Source organism: Equus quagga, chromosome 3 (assembly GCF_021613505.1).
Source record: "Equus quagga isolate Etosha38 chromosome 3, UCLA_HA_Equagga_1.0, whole genome shotgun sequence".
NCBI lineage: Eukaryota > Metazoa > Chordata > Mammalia > Perissodactyla > Equidae > Equus > Equus quagga.
Genome location: NC_060269.1, coordinates 20,433,142 through 20,450,087, shown reverse-complemented (window position 1 = coordinate 20,450,087; position 16,946 = coordinate 20,433,142). Strand labels below are relative to the sequence as shown.

The 16,946-nt window shown below is 43.5% G+C and overlaps 1 protein-coding gene across 7 annotated transcripts in view; it reads right to left on the bottom strand.

Annotated features, from left to right (window-relative positions):
* The window catches only part of JADE1 (jade family PHD finger 1), a 57,661-nt gene that overhangs the window by 31,088 nt on the left and 9,627 nt on the right, over positions 1–16,946 (bottom strand). For all 7 annotated transcript variants that reach the window (XM_046656127.1, XM_046656131.1, XM_046656129.1 and 4 more), the window contains exon 2: positions 9,766–9,843. In XM_046656127.1, coding sequence (XP_046512083.1) covers positions 9,766–9,817 — 52 coding nt within the window. In that variant the 5' untranslated portion in view covers positions 9,818–9,843. The remainder of the gene's footprint in view (positions 1–9,765; positions 9,844–16,946) is intronic.

Below are 16,946 nucleotides of genomic sequence, written 5' to 3'. Positions count from 1 at the left end.
CTCGCAGGCCGAAGACCCTTCTGCAGCACAGGCTCCATCCTGCTTGCGGTGCTCCCTCGGCCTGGGTGGCAATTCCTTCCTGGTGTCCCCACTCTGTGGGTCCCTCATCTTCCATGCATCCCGTAAACACTGTTTCTCGCTCTCCCAGGAGCTCTCCTCCACCCCCACAGCCTTCCCCAGCACACCCAAGAGACCATCAGACCTGCATTCCCACCCCAACCTCCTTCCCCAGCCCCAGATCCATGGGGCCTGCAGACAGACATCCAGCCCAGGGTGCTCCTTAGATCGGTCAACTCAGCACTACAGAAACTGGGCTCAGCATTTTACCCAAACCTGTTCTTCCTCTTCTATTTCCCCTTTGATGAATATCACCACCACTTCTACTGGGAAGTCAGAAATCTAAGAGTCACCCTAGACTCTCCTCACTCAAGACACATCCAATCAATGGCCAAGTCACCTCAATCCATCTGGCTAATACCTCAGAATCCCAACCCCTCTCCTCCACCTCCACTGCTGCTGCCACCTGTCACTCGTTATGTGGACAACTGCAGCGGCCTCCTGTTTGCGTGTGCCATACTGCTGCCAGAGATCTGAAACTGCCCTCACAACCACCTGCAGTGTGTGTCTAACACCTAATAACTCCCTTCCACCCTGAAAACAAACTACTGTTTCCAGGAAATTAACAAAACCCGCCCCAAAATAAAAGTCAAAACCTGAGGGAACTGCCATTCTACCAGGAAAATGCCTTGTCACTTAAACAGGAAGCTCTTACGTCTACAGATTCCAGAGCCAAGGGAACAGAATCAAAGCACCCCTAAGACCTTGGGGACATTAAGAAATAGATTCTGCCCATAAGCCTATTATCAGATTTGCAATGACTAAGACTAAAGGGGACTGCCAAGCTGCTCTCTGCCAGGGAAGAAGTCGGCACCACCCTTGATCACCAGTTCTGAGGTCTGTTACTGGGTCAACTGTCTGTCGGCTGTTAGACCAGCAGAATCAGACTTCCTACAGGTGGCCCTATCGTACTGTTCAGTAACATTTTAGAAAATTCTTCTTTAAAAAATAATAGTAAGAACGTCTCCTTAGACTCCAAATGAACAAGAAGGTTTCACTCCGACGTTGAAAGAAATATTCTAGGCAGACTGGGGTGAGCCTGAGTTGCAGAAGTTCTAAATCTGGTCATCACTGGAAAAAGGAAGACAGAAGCTAAGTTAGGAACCCGGAGAGGCAGGGAGCTGGGCGGCTCAGGGCTTTAGCTAGGCCCCTCTTTCACCTTCTGGCCCTGCAGGCCATCCTCCAGCCAGCCCACAGGCTGAAAGAAGAGATGGGGAAGAGCACACGCAGCTCTAGACGGGACTGCCCAGGGGTCAGGGAGGGGAAAGAAGACTCAGGGCAGAAAGTGATGGCCCCTGTACTTTGAATTACTGTGCCAAAGGTTATAAATGAAAAGGAACAAAACCAGAAATAAAAGAATCATTTCACTGCTACACTTTAAAAACTAACATGGGGTTGGGGGAGGTGAGTCCTTACAGTCAAATACTTTCATAGTTAAAGCAGAAACAACAAATTGGTTCATTCTTGGTTTTTGTAACCCTCTTGCCTCTTCTTGGGGATCTGTCAGAATCCCTCCAGGGTAGTTTCCAAAGTTCCCAGGAAGCTTGCGGCTTTGCTGGCATAGAACACAACCCAAGCAATGGCAATCCTTTAGAAACTTTTCCTAGGACTGCTTCTATATTATTGAAAAATGGTGTCTGCACCACTTGCTTTTAAAAACAGATACCCAAAGATGCTACAAATCTGGTATCTGAGGTACCCAAGAGAAACTTTGGTCCACCCAGAAATAGTCTGTGCCTCTTCCTTTTAATTTACCAAATGCGAAAGGAGGAAGAGAAAAATTAACCCCATTTAACTCATTTTGCAAAAAGGGAAAGATTGGGGGAAAACCTAAGTTTAAATTGTCACTGACATAAGGAGTGTTCTTAGCTGATTTATAAAAGCCAAAAACCAGAAACTACCCAAACATGCACCAACAGAATGAATGATTAAACAAAACAAATAATGGTGTATCCATACAATTTACTACCCAAATTGTGGTACATCCATACAACAGAATACTACCCACCAATTAAAGAGAACAAGCTATTGATACATGCAACATGGATGAATGTTGGAATAATTATGTGGAGTGAAAGAAGCCAGACAAAAAGAGTAAATACTGTATTATTCCATTTACATAAAACTCCAGAAAATATAAACTAATCCATAGTGACAGACAGTAGATCAGAGGTTGACTAGAGAGAGGGGAGAGGAAGGATTGTCTTGAGTTTTATGATTTCCTGGGTGTAAACATGTCAAAACGTATCAAAGTGTACACTTTAAATGTGTGCAGAAAATAACTGATGATTTTCTATCATCCATTAACAGTAAAGGAAAAGAAAATGCTCCATTTTACTTTAGACAGGTGGTATGTATAAAACCTAGACTTTGCTACTGAACCAGCTGAGAATCCGGGACGGGACTAGAGGACTCTGCCATGTCCAGCAGCAGGTACTACTGCTGGTGATCTGTTCCTTCTCGTTTATTTGCTCATCAAAAACTATGTCAAGAGTTATTAGTACCAGACCCAGAACGACTAGGTACAGCATACAGTATACACCTGAGGCAGTGCTGTGCACCCAGCAGATTCTCAATAAAACTTTTTTAAGTGGACAAAAATAAGTGTAGTTATTTAGGGCAGACAAAGAGTCATGCTCAACAAGAACCATCACCATGATTCAAGAACTGAAGGTAGCAGGTACCATGAATATACTCCTGTTTTACGTATTAGAAGACAGGCTTTTGAGCTCAAGGAAAATGAAGTCACGGAAAATAAAGCAACAACGCATTTAAAGAAACATGGTGGGGACACTGCTTCCCGACTGGAACGCACTGACATCTACAGAAACACTCACAGAATTCCACAGATGAGAGACGCAAAGAAAGGGTCCCGACACCACTACACCAGTTCTCCTCCCTACAGCATGCTCTCTCCAGGCATTTCCCAGATGGTCAAGAAGCTCCCAGAATATGATCCAAAGAAAAATAATCCGCATCATTTTATTTTTTAAAAGTTGTATTATAGAACATTGTTTTGAAAGTATGTGAGTAAAAAAAAAAAATTAAACCAGAGATTATTTCAAACACCAAAAGGCCTGGGAGACAGTGGTTTATGCTATAGCAAAACACCAGCCACTTGTCTGCTCTTAAAAACCATGTGCTAAGATTACACCAGGTTGGCGGTGCATTTTGTTTTTGTTTTCAGAGTGCTAACATTTAATGACAAACTAAATTAAGAATATGGCAAGTAAAACTTTTTTATTTTCTTGTTGCTTTCAGGAAAAGAGTTGGGAACCCTAAAAATTTGGCATTAATGTCTAAAATTATTTTATTGCCCACACACAAGATAGTATTACCTAAAGTTAAGTCCACTTTAATGACAAGTTTAGGCAACTTTAAAAATGCTTGACATGTACACTGTTTGAGTAACAACAATTCTATATTAAACACTGAAAGAATGAATGGAAAAAAATGTCTTGATTTGTTTTACTATCCCCAACTTCCCTTAAAAGAGATCTTTTTGGGTTCATAACAAAAGTTGTAAAAGGCTCAGGGATGGCAGCCTCGTGAGCACGGACCCTGTGCATGCACTGCATTCTGAACCCTGCTTTCTGGTCCTATTATGCAGATATCTCAAACACTCTTCTTTGAAACAGTAAAAATAGCCATGCTGTCTTGCCCTAGAACTCAAATAAGGAAAAATCTCAAGAGTAAATCTAATATATATTGCACACACCTCCCATATTTGGCAGTTCATGTGTATGAAGCCTCCCAGGATATGCAGCACACGAAAGGTCCAGAAATTAGAATGAATGGCAGTCTGGGTGTTCACCCCACCACCAAACTCAGGCTACGAAAGAGTCTCACCACCGACCAAATGGCGAATCCCCTGTGTCTCAGGCCCTGCATTCTAGAACTAAATAATATGCTGGTGTCTTTAGGAGAGTTAAGCCAGCTTAATAAAGTAAGGCGCTTAGGACCAGCAAGGATTGAGTCCAGCAGGCCAGCCAGAGCCAGTGCCACTATAACAGTGCAGACTTGAAACATGCACCTGTGCATTACTTCAAAGCTAGGCTAGCCCTGTGCAAGTACAGCAGGCCCGGGGAAATTCCCACCTGAAAGTAAGCAAATTTAGTGTAGTTATTACCCACGTGCCTTAACTGCATGAGAGAAGACAAGCCTCTAATATAACTGCCCTTTCTGTCGGGGCTGACCCTACACCTCCCACAGCTCTTCCATTCCAGCATAGCTTAACTCCATGCTCCAACTCACTTTCACCTTCCAAAATCCAAAAACTTAACACATACATTCAAGGAACTGGCCCAGGAATGTTTTAACATACTTAAATACACATGGGCCTTCAAACAACTGACACACGAATGTTTCATAGTCAACCAGCACTTCTGCTGAGGACCAAGTCCAAGAACCACAGAAGATTAGTCTCTAGACTAGATCATTTTGTGCTACTTGCTCCTTGAGCCCAAGATGACGCCCTGTCTGTCAATTTCAAAGCCACACCACAAGTCAGGTTTGAAAAGGGACAAAGCCATCTCCGTATGCCTTGAGGAGATCTGAGTATAGTACAGTCGGCCCTCCACATCTGCAGGTTCCACATCCACGGACTTAACTAACAATGGCTGCATCTGCACTGAACGTGTACAGACTTTTTCTTCTTGTCATTATTCCCTAAACAATATAGTATAACTATTTACGTGGTATCTACATTGTCTTAGTATGATAAATAATCTAGAGATGATTTAAAGTGTACGGAAGGATATGCGTAGGTGATATGCAAATACTGCAACATTTTCTATGAGGGACTTGAGCATCCTGGGATTTTGGTATCTGCAGGGGTCCTGGAACCAATCCTCCTGGATACCTGAGGGTAAACTATACAAATTCTGTGGTAGTTGAGCCAAAATTCCTACATTTCAAGAATTCCTACACAACTCCTTGGTGTCACAAGATGCAACTGATGGGGGAAGACGAGCAAATCAAAGGTACATTCAAACAGGAATAGAAATGGAAGCAGAGTTAACTTTTATGCAAAAAAGAAATCAGGGAAGACTTGTATGAAGGTAAGCAAGCACAGCCAGTCAAACAGGAAAATGAGGGCAAGTTATCCAAAAATGTAACGGAGTCCATTAAATGCATGAGACATAAAGGGGTACAAAGCAGAAAGTATGTTTCATCCACTAAGTTTTGGTCTCTCTTCATTATTTATCTGCAAGCTGGAGAGAACCCAGAAAAACAAAAGTCCTCACATAATCTCATCTTTGCCACTCATCAACCTGCATTTCCAAGTGCAAAATCAGTAGGTTTGCATTTTACTCAGCTCTTTTCTCACCTTCGTTATCACAGGTGATAGAACAGAGCTCGGCTGGTGAACTGGAGAAGACACAACTGTCTCAGGCCCAGGGCAGGGGTGGAAACCGGGAGACCGGGGAGCCCCCACAAGGTGCCTGGCTCCAGACTCCCGGCCACACCTCGGGCCTTCCCACAGGGAGGTCACCGCTTTAGGACGGTAGGCAGGAAGAGGAAGTCCTGCTTCACAACTTTAGGAAAAACTTTAAAGCATCAGCACATTTCTCTCACTATTTGTAGAAAGTAAAGAAACCAATTTCCCTCTGGGTCTTTGAGAGGCACCAGCTTTAAATTAAAAATAACTCAAAAAACAAAAACATCATTTACATTTGGCTGCCTTTTCCTAGCCAAAGACTCCATGTTTTGAAAAAATTTGCCAAATGAACAGTATTTTGTAAGTACTATTTAATTCTTGTCTTACTTTTATAGGAAAAAATATAAGGTTGCTGATCAGAGCTGTTATTTGGCCTGAGATAACCAATAATCTCTAATTCCTGCCAAAAGCAAGGACACTTGATGTCTTCATTAGCCTCTGCAGCTTTATTGAAGATAAGGACGCAATCTCCTTTAAGTTTGGAAATACTGAAAGTAGCTGGTGGACCCCATTCCCACATTTGCCAAAACTCCTAAGGCCAGAAGATCCTGGGCTGGGAAGCAGGAAATGAAGAGCTTGTTTCCCTGGGCCACACCCTGGCACAATGTGTAACTTCAGAGACTGGCTGGGCCACCCAGTCCCAGGAGCTCAGCAAGTAGAGACGCAGTTTGCAAACACCCCAACACTACTTCATCCAACGCTACTTCATCTGACCACAGGGCCAGCCCTCCAGGGCACCTGGAGAAAGGCTTCCACAACTATGACTGCAGCTGGATGAGGGCTTGCACTGGCACAGAAAATGCCCATCCGTCCCCAACTGTAAATACCACAGTGGTATTCCCCTGGACAAGGCCAGGAATCAAAGCAAAGGGCTCCAGCCCCAGAGGCCAGCAGGGCCCAGCCGTGGCTGCGGCTGGTGCTGGGGCCCCATGCTGACGTCTGCGGGTGCCTCTACTCCACTTGGACATGCTCTGCCTTGGGCTGGGAGCTGCTGCCAAAATTCTGTCAGGGCTACAGGCTGGAGAAGCTGGGGAGTGGCCAGTGCACAGACCCAGCCCTTCTTCCAAGCAGGGCTTTCCACGTACGCAGCCCTGGCTGAGGGCGGGCTCAGTTCTGTAAACCTGACTGCAGGGGCAAAGGGTATCCCATTCAGACCACCATGGGCCTACACAAAAGGATGGGCTACAAAGCAAACTGGCAGGCTGGCGGCAGAGGCCCACACTGTGAAGCAGCTGCCCTCAGAGAGGGTGGAAAGGGTGTTCCACAGCATGAGTAGGAGCATATTTTTATAAGGCTTGGCATTCCAAGGGTTCTTAATGGGAATTGTTTGTTCACCAGTATCATCATCCACCGTAATTACCAAAACATTAAGCCTGGACACACAACACAGCCATAAAGCATCAACATATGCCTTATACTGAACCAACTGTATGACAACAGGATGGTCTGCCTACCTTCATGTCCATCCTCTACCACCACCATCAGATTTCCACATCTAGCCTGGGTAGAACAAAGCTTTGTAGTCTCTCTAGGTTAGCCCTCCAGTACCCTATAAATTTTTACCTCAATGCTCTGTCCTTACCTTCTTCAGGGAGGCCAGCACAGACATGAGCATACCAGAAGGAGGAAGAAAAAGGCCCATCACCAACAGGGTGACTTTTGATGGACCCACTTGTGGTGGAACTTCAGGTGATCTCTTCTTCCTTCTTTTCTAACCAGAGTTCTGGATGGAAATACATGTGGAGATGAAGCAGTTCATCTTCTTGGGCTGTTATGGGCTGAATTGTGTCCCCTCAAAACTCATGTTGAAGCATAACCCACAGTACCTCAGAATGTCACTGTATTTGGAGATAAAGCCTTTGAAGGGGTGATTAAGGTAAATGGGGTCATTAGGGTTGGCCCCAATCCACTCTCAGTGGTGTCCTTCTAAGAGGACATTTAGACACAGAGACACCAGGGATGCACATGCTCAGAGGGAAGACCGCGTGAGGACCCATATGAAGGCAGCCATCTGCAAGCTGAGGAGAGAGGCTTCGGAAGAAAGCAAACCTGCCAACCCCTTGATCTTGGACTTCCAGCCTCTGTGACCGCGAGAAGATGAGCATCTGTTGTTTAGGCACTCAGTCTGTGCCACGTGTTACGGGAGCCCAAGACTAACACAAGGGCCTCTGGGGCTTCCAGGAGCCTCTGGACGGCTTTAGAAGGACAAGACTGTGCCACAGTCCAGAACTGCCTGTCCAATATGGTAGTTACTAGCCACATGTAATTTTTAAATTTAAATTTTAATTAATTAAAATTTTAAAATTCAGTTCTCAGTTACACTAGATTAGAACACTTCCATCCTAGTGGGTAGCTCTAGTCCAAAAAGTAGGCGGCTCTAAGTCCAAAAGAACATTCCAGGAGAACCTTTTCTAACCTGGCTCTCCCAAGGAGGAAATGAGGCAGTGATGACAGAAAACAGTGAGCATAAACCTGTTTCAATGAAACAAAACCAAAATAAGACTTTTAGCCTTTTATTGGGCATTATTAGTATGCGGAGGTAATTCACGAAACCTTCTTCTGATCAATTCAGAACCTAAAAAGCAAGATTTCTTTTTTTTTGTAATTGCTGCAGGACAAAATTGCGTACTCCAACAAGCAGCAAGCATTTATTGAGTACTTATAACTCCTGAGGACACTTTGATAGGCATGTTTCTGCCTCAAGGAGTAAAAAGCCTAAATAAATACTAGAGAAAACAGGAGGTGAGGGCGGTGAAATGACAAGTGCTAAGCAGTTCAGAAGGCACCCCCAAGGCTCTGACGGGGGGGTTTTCACTGCCTGCGCTTGGGCACAGACCCCCAATACTTCTCCCCGAAATAGAAGGAAAGCCCTTCTCTCTGGAGCCCCTACTCCTGCATGTCTCTCCTTGTTCACTCCTCCCCTGTGTGCCAAACATGAGCACCTCCCACCTCCGCTCCACAAGTCCCAACCCCGCACGATCTGCTCGCAGCTTACCTTCGCACATACCCCCAAACACCGACACCCCTCCCATAACTACCACTTCTACTTCCCACTGCTCCCTGCCTGCACCTAAAGCACCAATCCAAACGCCATGTTTGAGTTCCTCTGTTTCAGGTTTCTGGCCCCCTTCCATGTGTCCCACGGCTGTCAGTGTGGCCACCCATAGCAGCAAAGCACTGCTTTCTAATTTGCAGCTTTTAATCTGCTAAAAACTTAAGAGACCAGAAAACTAAAAACCACCCTGTTTCCTTAAAACTATTTCATCCTTCAGGACCTGCCCAACTGTCATCTCCTCCAGAGGTTTCCCTGGCCCTCCCCGCCTCTAAAGTTGTGCCTACACATATACATTTCCACAGCGCAGCAAAAAGACATCTCCATTACTGGCCTGCCGACTTCCTATCAGAGCCGGATTTTATATACGTCTAAGACAGAGTTCTTCGAAAGCAGACCCAAAATCTTTCCCATCACGCAGCAGAGCAAGCACTCTTTCAAGGATTCCCAAGTTTAATCTGCAATGTAAAACATAAGCTAATGGCTGGAGCGCAGGCACTGTGCTAGGTACAAATTTTCCTTGTTATCTGAGGGCACTCTTCCCTGAGAAGTCAGCTAGCTTCTCAACACACAGACGCTGTGTGACATTTATTTTGACTGCCTGGAAGCACACTAACTTCTGGTTCTCAGCTGCACTGTGAAAATATGAGGATGCGAGAGAGTTGAGATGCAGACAGCAGTAGTATTAAATCCAGTCAAGTTAGAACCAAGTGAAGAGCGCTGACTCCTGACCTACTAAAAACCTGTACCTAATATTTCACGCCACACTAGGAAGTCCCCAATCTCCCTCTGTATCAGGTTGGACTAGCTAATAATTAACCGGCTTCGATTAAGTTCCCTTTTCATAAAGAGCAACTGTGAAGCCATAAATGATGATTAGGAAAAACAGACTCACCAGTGACTCCTGGAAGAGGATTATTCATCCTTGGGTAGCAAACAGGAAGCCTGAGGAACGCCCACCTGCAGTCACCCTTACCCAGAGAGACTGGTTAGAGGCCTGCAGCCTCACACTCACACGCTTTCACCAGGCCCTGTCTGTCTCCGACCCGCCAGATAGGCGAAGGGCCTCAGCTATTTAAAGCATTACATTAAAAAATCATGTTTTCACACTGACCCAAACCCTGGTAGGCTCCAAGAACAACAGAGCAGGACTTACTGCCATTGTCGTCAGAATCCTCACTGCTGCTGGGAAGGCGACCTCGTTTCATGATCTCCCCGGGAAACAGCAGGCAGCCTGCAAAGCAATGAGACAGCACTTAACCCAGGAGGATAATACACAATCATCAAGTTGTGCTTCAGATGGCAGCCCAGGATGCACAGCATACAAAAGCAAACAATCGCTTTAAGTATCATTTGAATTATAAACAATAAAAAGACCAAAGACACATAATTAGGGGCAATCATTAACAGAACAGGTTCAAAAAGGGAGAGGTGGAGAAGTCCGCATCAGTCCTCTCCCAAAGGTGCCAGGTTTCTCTCTCATGACATCTCACTACAACTACTCCAGGAGTCTCTCTAGCTGACTGGAGGCAAGCACTGCAGGAAAAAACGCGCGGCGACAAACACAGGGCTTCCTCACTAGAGACAGATTCATATTTTACATGTGTATGTGGGGGTGGGGATGAGGCTGTGCCTGGATGTGTGAATATCTACACTGCACTGGGCATGATTATGCTTCCCAGGGAAATTTTGCTGGAAGAATTCTAAAAGCCAAATAACCTAGAGTTCTAGGAACAAAACAAACGAAGTAATGCCTCCTCTCGCCATCTCCAACCCCTCAGTAATTCAAGCCGGAATAGGAAGGGACCACAGACATCAGATATATTCTGATCCAGACCCCTCCCCTATACTCATTAGTAAATTGAAGCCAAAAAAGAGCTAAGTAGTGACTTGCCCAAGGTCACACTGTGGGCAGGCAGCTTCTAATTTGAAATCCAATTTTACCAGACTTTACCCCAACTCTTGTCAGGCCTGGTCCAACCCGACCCAGCCAAACTAAGAAACAGTGTATACAGACACGGGCCCACTTTGCCAACTCCTCCCAGGCAGCTGGTGACACCACTAAGTAAGAGAAAGACTACACTTAGGAAAGAGGGCAGTGGACCGAGGTCGAATGGCCAGTCACTGAACTTAAAAAGATGGACTCACCGTAACATTCATACAGGGCGGCTCTCTAAACAAATCCAAAAAGCTTTTCCTAACTGAAATTATTGATCACTTTGACATCTTTAGGACCCTGATCTTACTGCAGACCAGCGATTCCCAATGAAGGAGGAGGGCTTTTCAAGTCAGAAGAATTACCCACCCAGCCCCTAGAAAAGTACATCCCAACCTCGCCCTCACTGGGAAGCACAGCATTAGAACGTGGAGTTGCCTAGAGTATCGCGCACAAGAACAGTGCGGAGAAGCACTGTGCGAGAACAGGAGAGAAATTAAAAACCCAAAGGCCCGCTCTAAATGGACCTGTAAAAGAGAAGTCAAAAACAGAAGAAAGCACTTCGTACAATGCAGTCTGTTCCCACCTACAAAACAGACCTGTACGATTCATTCAAATATTCAAGCTCTCAATCAATAATTCCAAAATTTTATATTTTCTTTCTGAGACACCCAATTAAGGTTTGTGGGGTTTTGTTTATCAATTGATTATTCAAAAATCATTAAGAGAACTTATCAAGTAGGAGATGGACATGAGTCCTGATCTGGGTCATGAGCTATCTGTGGGCTAGGGTTTCCTACTCTGGGGCAGGGTCACTGTCCTAAAATCCACCTACCCCTTTTCTGCAGAGCCCCTTTACCCAAAAGTATAACACTAGCAACCTACAAGTCGGCCTGGGGCAGGCCCACTCCATTCACAAACTTCCACAGCTGACAAACACTTGTGGCCCACTCCCCACTTGAAACAATCACCTTCTCTGTCCTGTCACCCACAAACTGCTGACAGCTAGACTCTCTTCCAATCTTCTAGAGCAGGTACTCCCGCTCCCCTCTGGACTCAACAGGAGTTACAAGGAGAAAAGGGAAAGGCAACAGACCACTCATTCCTAACAACAGCTTCAGCTCCCCAAAGCCTATGTTACAAGAGAGCTTAAAAAAAAATAGAAAAGTGCTACTTAAAGAGGAATTCCTTAAAAGTAACAGCGTGATGCGACAGAGCAAGAAAAAGGCAGTTCCCACCTCACAGGTGGGTGAGAACTGTGTGGAGGAGAAAGGGGCTGAGAAAGCCCATAGAATACTCCCGAGCTGGAAACAAGAAAACAAATGCTGATTATATCTTCACTCATTCATTCGGACAACTTAAATTTACCCAAATAGAAGAGTTTGGAGAACTTAGAATCTTTTTGAATCAAAATGCCTTCCTCCCAGCTTCCAAACACAAATCCCAGAGAAAGCGCTTATTTCCACAGCCACTAAATGAAAAATGCAAGCATTGGCCAAAATAGAATGATGCTCCTAAACACAGAGAAATACTCTCTCACGCAAAATTATGCAAGTAAAAGAAGAGTAAAAATACTATTTTCCTTCTAATGAATTCCATTTTCATCCACCCTGAAATCTTGAGTACTGAAGGTTGAGAACGCTGTACCGCACTTCTCCAGGGACTGGCGCAGTGATGGGGGTCAGCGCACAGCAGAAGTCCCTCCTCTGCAGCCCTAATGTACTTAAACCTTAACATGAGGCTCATTTATCTCACCCGGGGTTACTTACTCTATCAAAAAATCAAAGTACGTTACTCTCTTTAAGACAGTACTCTCTTTAACACAGTGGTTGTACGCTGCAACATCCGTCCAGTAAAAGCGAGCGCGAGAAGGCAGAGGGCCCTCCCATCATTACCTTTGCTGACTCTTTTAGGGCAATGGCTGATTACTATCTAGATGGTAGTAAGATAAGTAATAATCAGTTTAAAAAGTTACTCGCAGCACTCCAGAGAGAGCAGCAAGATATAGTAGCATAGGGTGCATCCCACAGACAACTGAATACCTAATCTATTAGGAGGGGCTGGAGGAAAACGACTGTCCCTGACCTCATGGAGCTTCTGGTCTGGTTGAGACAAACCAGTCAACTGGAATTCAGGATGGTTAGTGCTCAACAATGGTCAACACAAGGCTCTATTGGAGTCAGGAAAAGATTCTGAGCAGAGCCCTGAAGAACGAAGTGCAGGTAACCAGAAAAAGCAGCACAACATTTTGGGCAAAGCACTGTTAACAGTTAACAACATATATATAACCTAGCATATTACTGTGCGCAGCATCTTCATGTTCGGAATCTTACTACTTGCTCGGTTTCTTTACTAAACATCCCTTCTTACCTTATATCCAATTGCCAAGGCTTGTTGATCCGTAATGTTTGACCCTTTCAAGTCTCCCTGCAGCCCCCCAGGTCTGTCTTCAACTACCTATACCTAGATTGCTTTAAGCATCACCCTCCCATTCTCCATGCCTACTCCTTCCAATTATTACAACAAATCAATCCTCCCTATGAGGTGACCTCATCAAGCTATTCCCTATGCAAATCTCTCCCTCTGTTCCACATTGCAAACAGTGTAGGCAGAAACTCAGGTTTTCTCTCCACGACCCCTCCCAGCTCCACTCAAGCATCTCTCCTAACAAGCCCCCATGACCAGCTTGCCTCAGCCGGGCCGGGTCTCTGCCCTTGAACACATCCCCTCTCTCCGTTCTCAACTTCCACTAATGCTGCACCTTTGCCCTTTCCTCCCCACCTACCCCAGTCTCACCTCTTCTCTAGGGATCAGCTCAAAGACACTAAGTATCGTGCATGATTCCAGTTAAAAACACTATATTACTACATTCTGTGCCACTCATTTCCGCTTTTTTCTTCTTCAGAACTTTTTCACTTTGCTTTTTAATGTACTGTTTTCTTTAATAGTCAATCAACTCCTGCCTTGCACCATCACTTAAATGTTCCATATGTATGTGTCTCTAAAAGCTTATAGTTAAGTTCTGGAGAACAGAGATCCTCTCAAATTAAATATGAAATTAAATTAAAGACATCAGACAAGGGTCTTGAGCAAAACAAGGCCTCACAGGGCAGCTACAAGAGACACTCCCAGAATTCTGGGTCCAGTCCTCAACGTGGCTCATCCTGACATTCTGTCTGGTTTCATCAAAACTGACTCAAAGCGGTGATGCAATTTACAGGAGCCTGGAGTGTCCATTTGCCATGAGAAGCATAACAGGTAGGCAGACAAAAATACTAATTTTGGGGCATTTGGGTCTTGGCCCAAAAAGACTAAGACTGCCTAGGAAGGCTGATCATAATCAGAACACTGCCTGGAAAGAACAAATAAGAGGAGGTCGTTGGCCAAGACCCTGGCTGCATCTGTCAAGTGACAGTCCTTTGGCACCTCCATCTCCACTGCAGGGAGGGACATGCCAAGACAACCAGGCACATGTGGTGACTGCTCAGGGCACCATCTCCTCAGGAAACACAGGCATCTTCCTGCTTGCTGGCCCAAATCCCTGTTTAGACTACATGTAGATTACTGTTCTTCAATCTCTTCTGTAATAGGGATAAAATGTAGTAGATTAGCTAATATATTAATTTAATCAAAATCATATTGAGTTAAATGCCAGAGAGATGGTGAACAAGATATGGAATAGCCCAAGGGGAGACACAGTAAGCAAGTAACTAAACAAGTAGCTTCAGTGCGATAACTACTATAAAGGTTCCCAGGTTACTGTTCATGGATTACAGTGGGACATGGGATATATGTACATGAGACAGTGAGCTTCCTCAAAATCCTGAAATTTAAGTTTCCTTGGACTGAAATTGGGGGAAAAAAATCAGCATGCACTAAATGAAGAGCAGCCATTAGCTGAGGGAACCCAACCCCCAGGTGGCCCAGGAATGTGCAAGTGAACAAGTTGGGTGAACAAGTTCAGTGACCGGGTGTGGTCCCAGGGAGGCATGACTGGTATGTGATTCTAACTAAGGAAGAATGAGAAATGACCTCGGGGACAAGCATAGAAGGGCTTTTACAAAAGAATAAGATGATTAAGAATTTAAGGGTGTTTATCCAACGCTATGCCTAGGAAAGAGGGACCCATTTGAGGAAAACAAACTGTCCAGTTACTAGAATTACTCTCTGTGGTGGAACAAGAACCATTTATCAGGCCATAAACTCTGCAGCTATAACAAGGATTACACCCTAGTGATTTTAATTATCTTATGGCTCATATGCAGAAAGGCTGGTTTCTCCCTCAAAATATCAATTTTATCCACTATGTTTTCATTCTTATTTATTTCACTCTCACGAAGTTCTAGAAGGTACTCAATTAAAGACCTCTACGTACTTCTCTATACATCATCTAATGCAATGCTACGTATTAAAATAACCTATTGGATGAACGACTGAGTTCCCGTACATAAACTGTATCCCGTGCTCACTCAGCTCTACAGAATCTGAGATGCTTTCACTTTAATATCTAATTGACCTTCACCTAGAGTAACTTCCATCACATTATTTTTAAATTTATTGGTGTCCTTCCATTCTGTCAAAGTTAATAATCTAAGTGGACTGTGTTAAAAAAATGTATTTAGAAAACGTATAAAGTAAAAACATATTTTCAGGCACTGAGTAGTCTTACATAAAAAGTGTTCCTTTCTGCTCCTGTTTGGTAAGGTCACACAATTTGAATATTATTTTTAACACTATGTAATTGATAATTTGATTCCTAAGTTATTAATCATAGACTACCCACCATAAAAGATTTATATTTTCTTTATAGGCCACTTTCTTGTCTTCTATGAAGTATACAATGCCCAAGGTAACAAAGTACCCAAATATAATAATGACCTATACTTCTCAGTAATTTCCTGTCCCTAAATGTGAAGGAAATCCAGCTGATTACCTCAGTTTTTAAAGCAAACATTAATCGCCTAGATAGGAAGTTTTCAAATTGACAACATTATCTAATTTGTATGCTCACAGAACGTCAAAAAATACTAGTGTGACTATAAATCAAACTCAGATTTCTCACTTTAACCAAAGGGTTATATCTGGTCAAAAAGAAATAGTCATAGATTTGATTTAACTGACAAACTGCTTAGATCTTAAGTGTTAAAGTTTTAACTTTGTCTAAATATTTCAACCCCCCAAAATGGAACTTTTAAAAACGTGTCCTTTATAATGTCATATATCAAAATTTGTTTAAAGAAAATGCTCCCAAGCTATTACAGAGCTTTTGCAAAGATGTCACAATTGAAAACATTCAGCTGAAAAGAGTTTATATTAGCAATACATAACCACCTCTCCCAAAAAAAGAAAGGATTACAAGAACTGACCAGATAATTATAACTGCACTATTTACTCTCCTGAACATTACTAAGAGTCCAAGTGCTGTTAGACATTAGTTCACTGTAAATTTGTTATAAATTATTTTTAAACTCAAACTTTAAAAGTCAATAGAAGTATTTTTCAAGATTTTAAGGAATTCAGAAATTTGACTGGCTCTAAATGAATCACAAGCAGCTCCCATTTGCCAATTTGTAAATAATCCAATCGCTGCTTACGAGCCCTACAACCAGTTATTTACCCCCTCCCAGGTCTCTGTAGCTGCTAAGGCAGCAACTGAACAGCAGCTATGACAAAACATTCCAATCGTTTGTATTTGGAAGGTATTTTTTCAACTTCCCTTGACATGGGGGTAAATGAATCCACACCCAAACAATAAGGGCAGGCAGTCACCAGGGCCTCCAATCTTGAGCTTCTACCCCTATTTCCATCTAAGAACTGCTTTCTGTTAGATCTAGATGCTCAGAAATGGAGAGATGCCAAAGACATATAAAGAAACACTTATAATAGTAAAGATTTAAAATCCAAAACCTTTCTTCCCTGCTCTTCTTCATATACAAAAGACCCTGGGAGCACAACTGCCAGGCCCCATGAAAGCACCAGCCTAAACTGAGCAGCCATTAATACACACTATGTATCTTCCGCCTCCTTCCTGAGATGGGTTATCAGAGGCTTGTCTTGCTTCAAAAGAATACCTAATGAAATGGTGCAGGAGGAAAAATTAGAAAAGGCAATAGGATAATGCTATATATTATCACCCATTCATTATTTACTTCAAAGGCAAAAGTCTTCAATAGCCAACACCAGTAGCAGGTCACTAAAAAATATATGCAATAACAGAAAAAACTAACCCAGACAGGAAAATTTAAGGTTTAAACTACCTTTAAAGAATAAACATTCAACTTCCTATCCATATCAATAGTACTATTTTGGAATAAAAATAAAAACACTACATTCCAGAGATGGCTACCAAATACACCATTTCCTCCATCTATGGCAGGCATGGTTAATAAATTAGGTAGTTC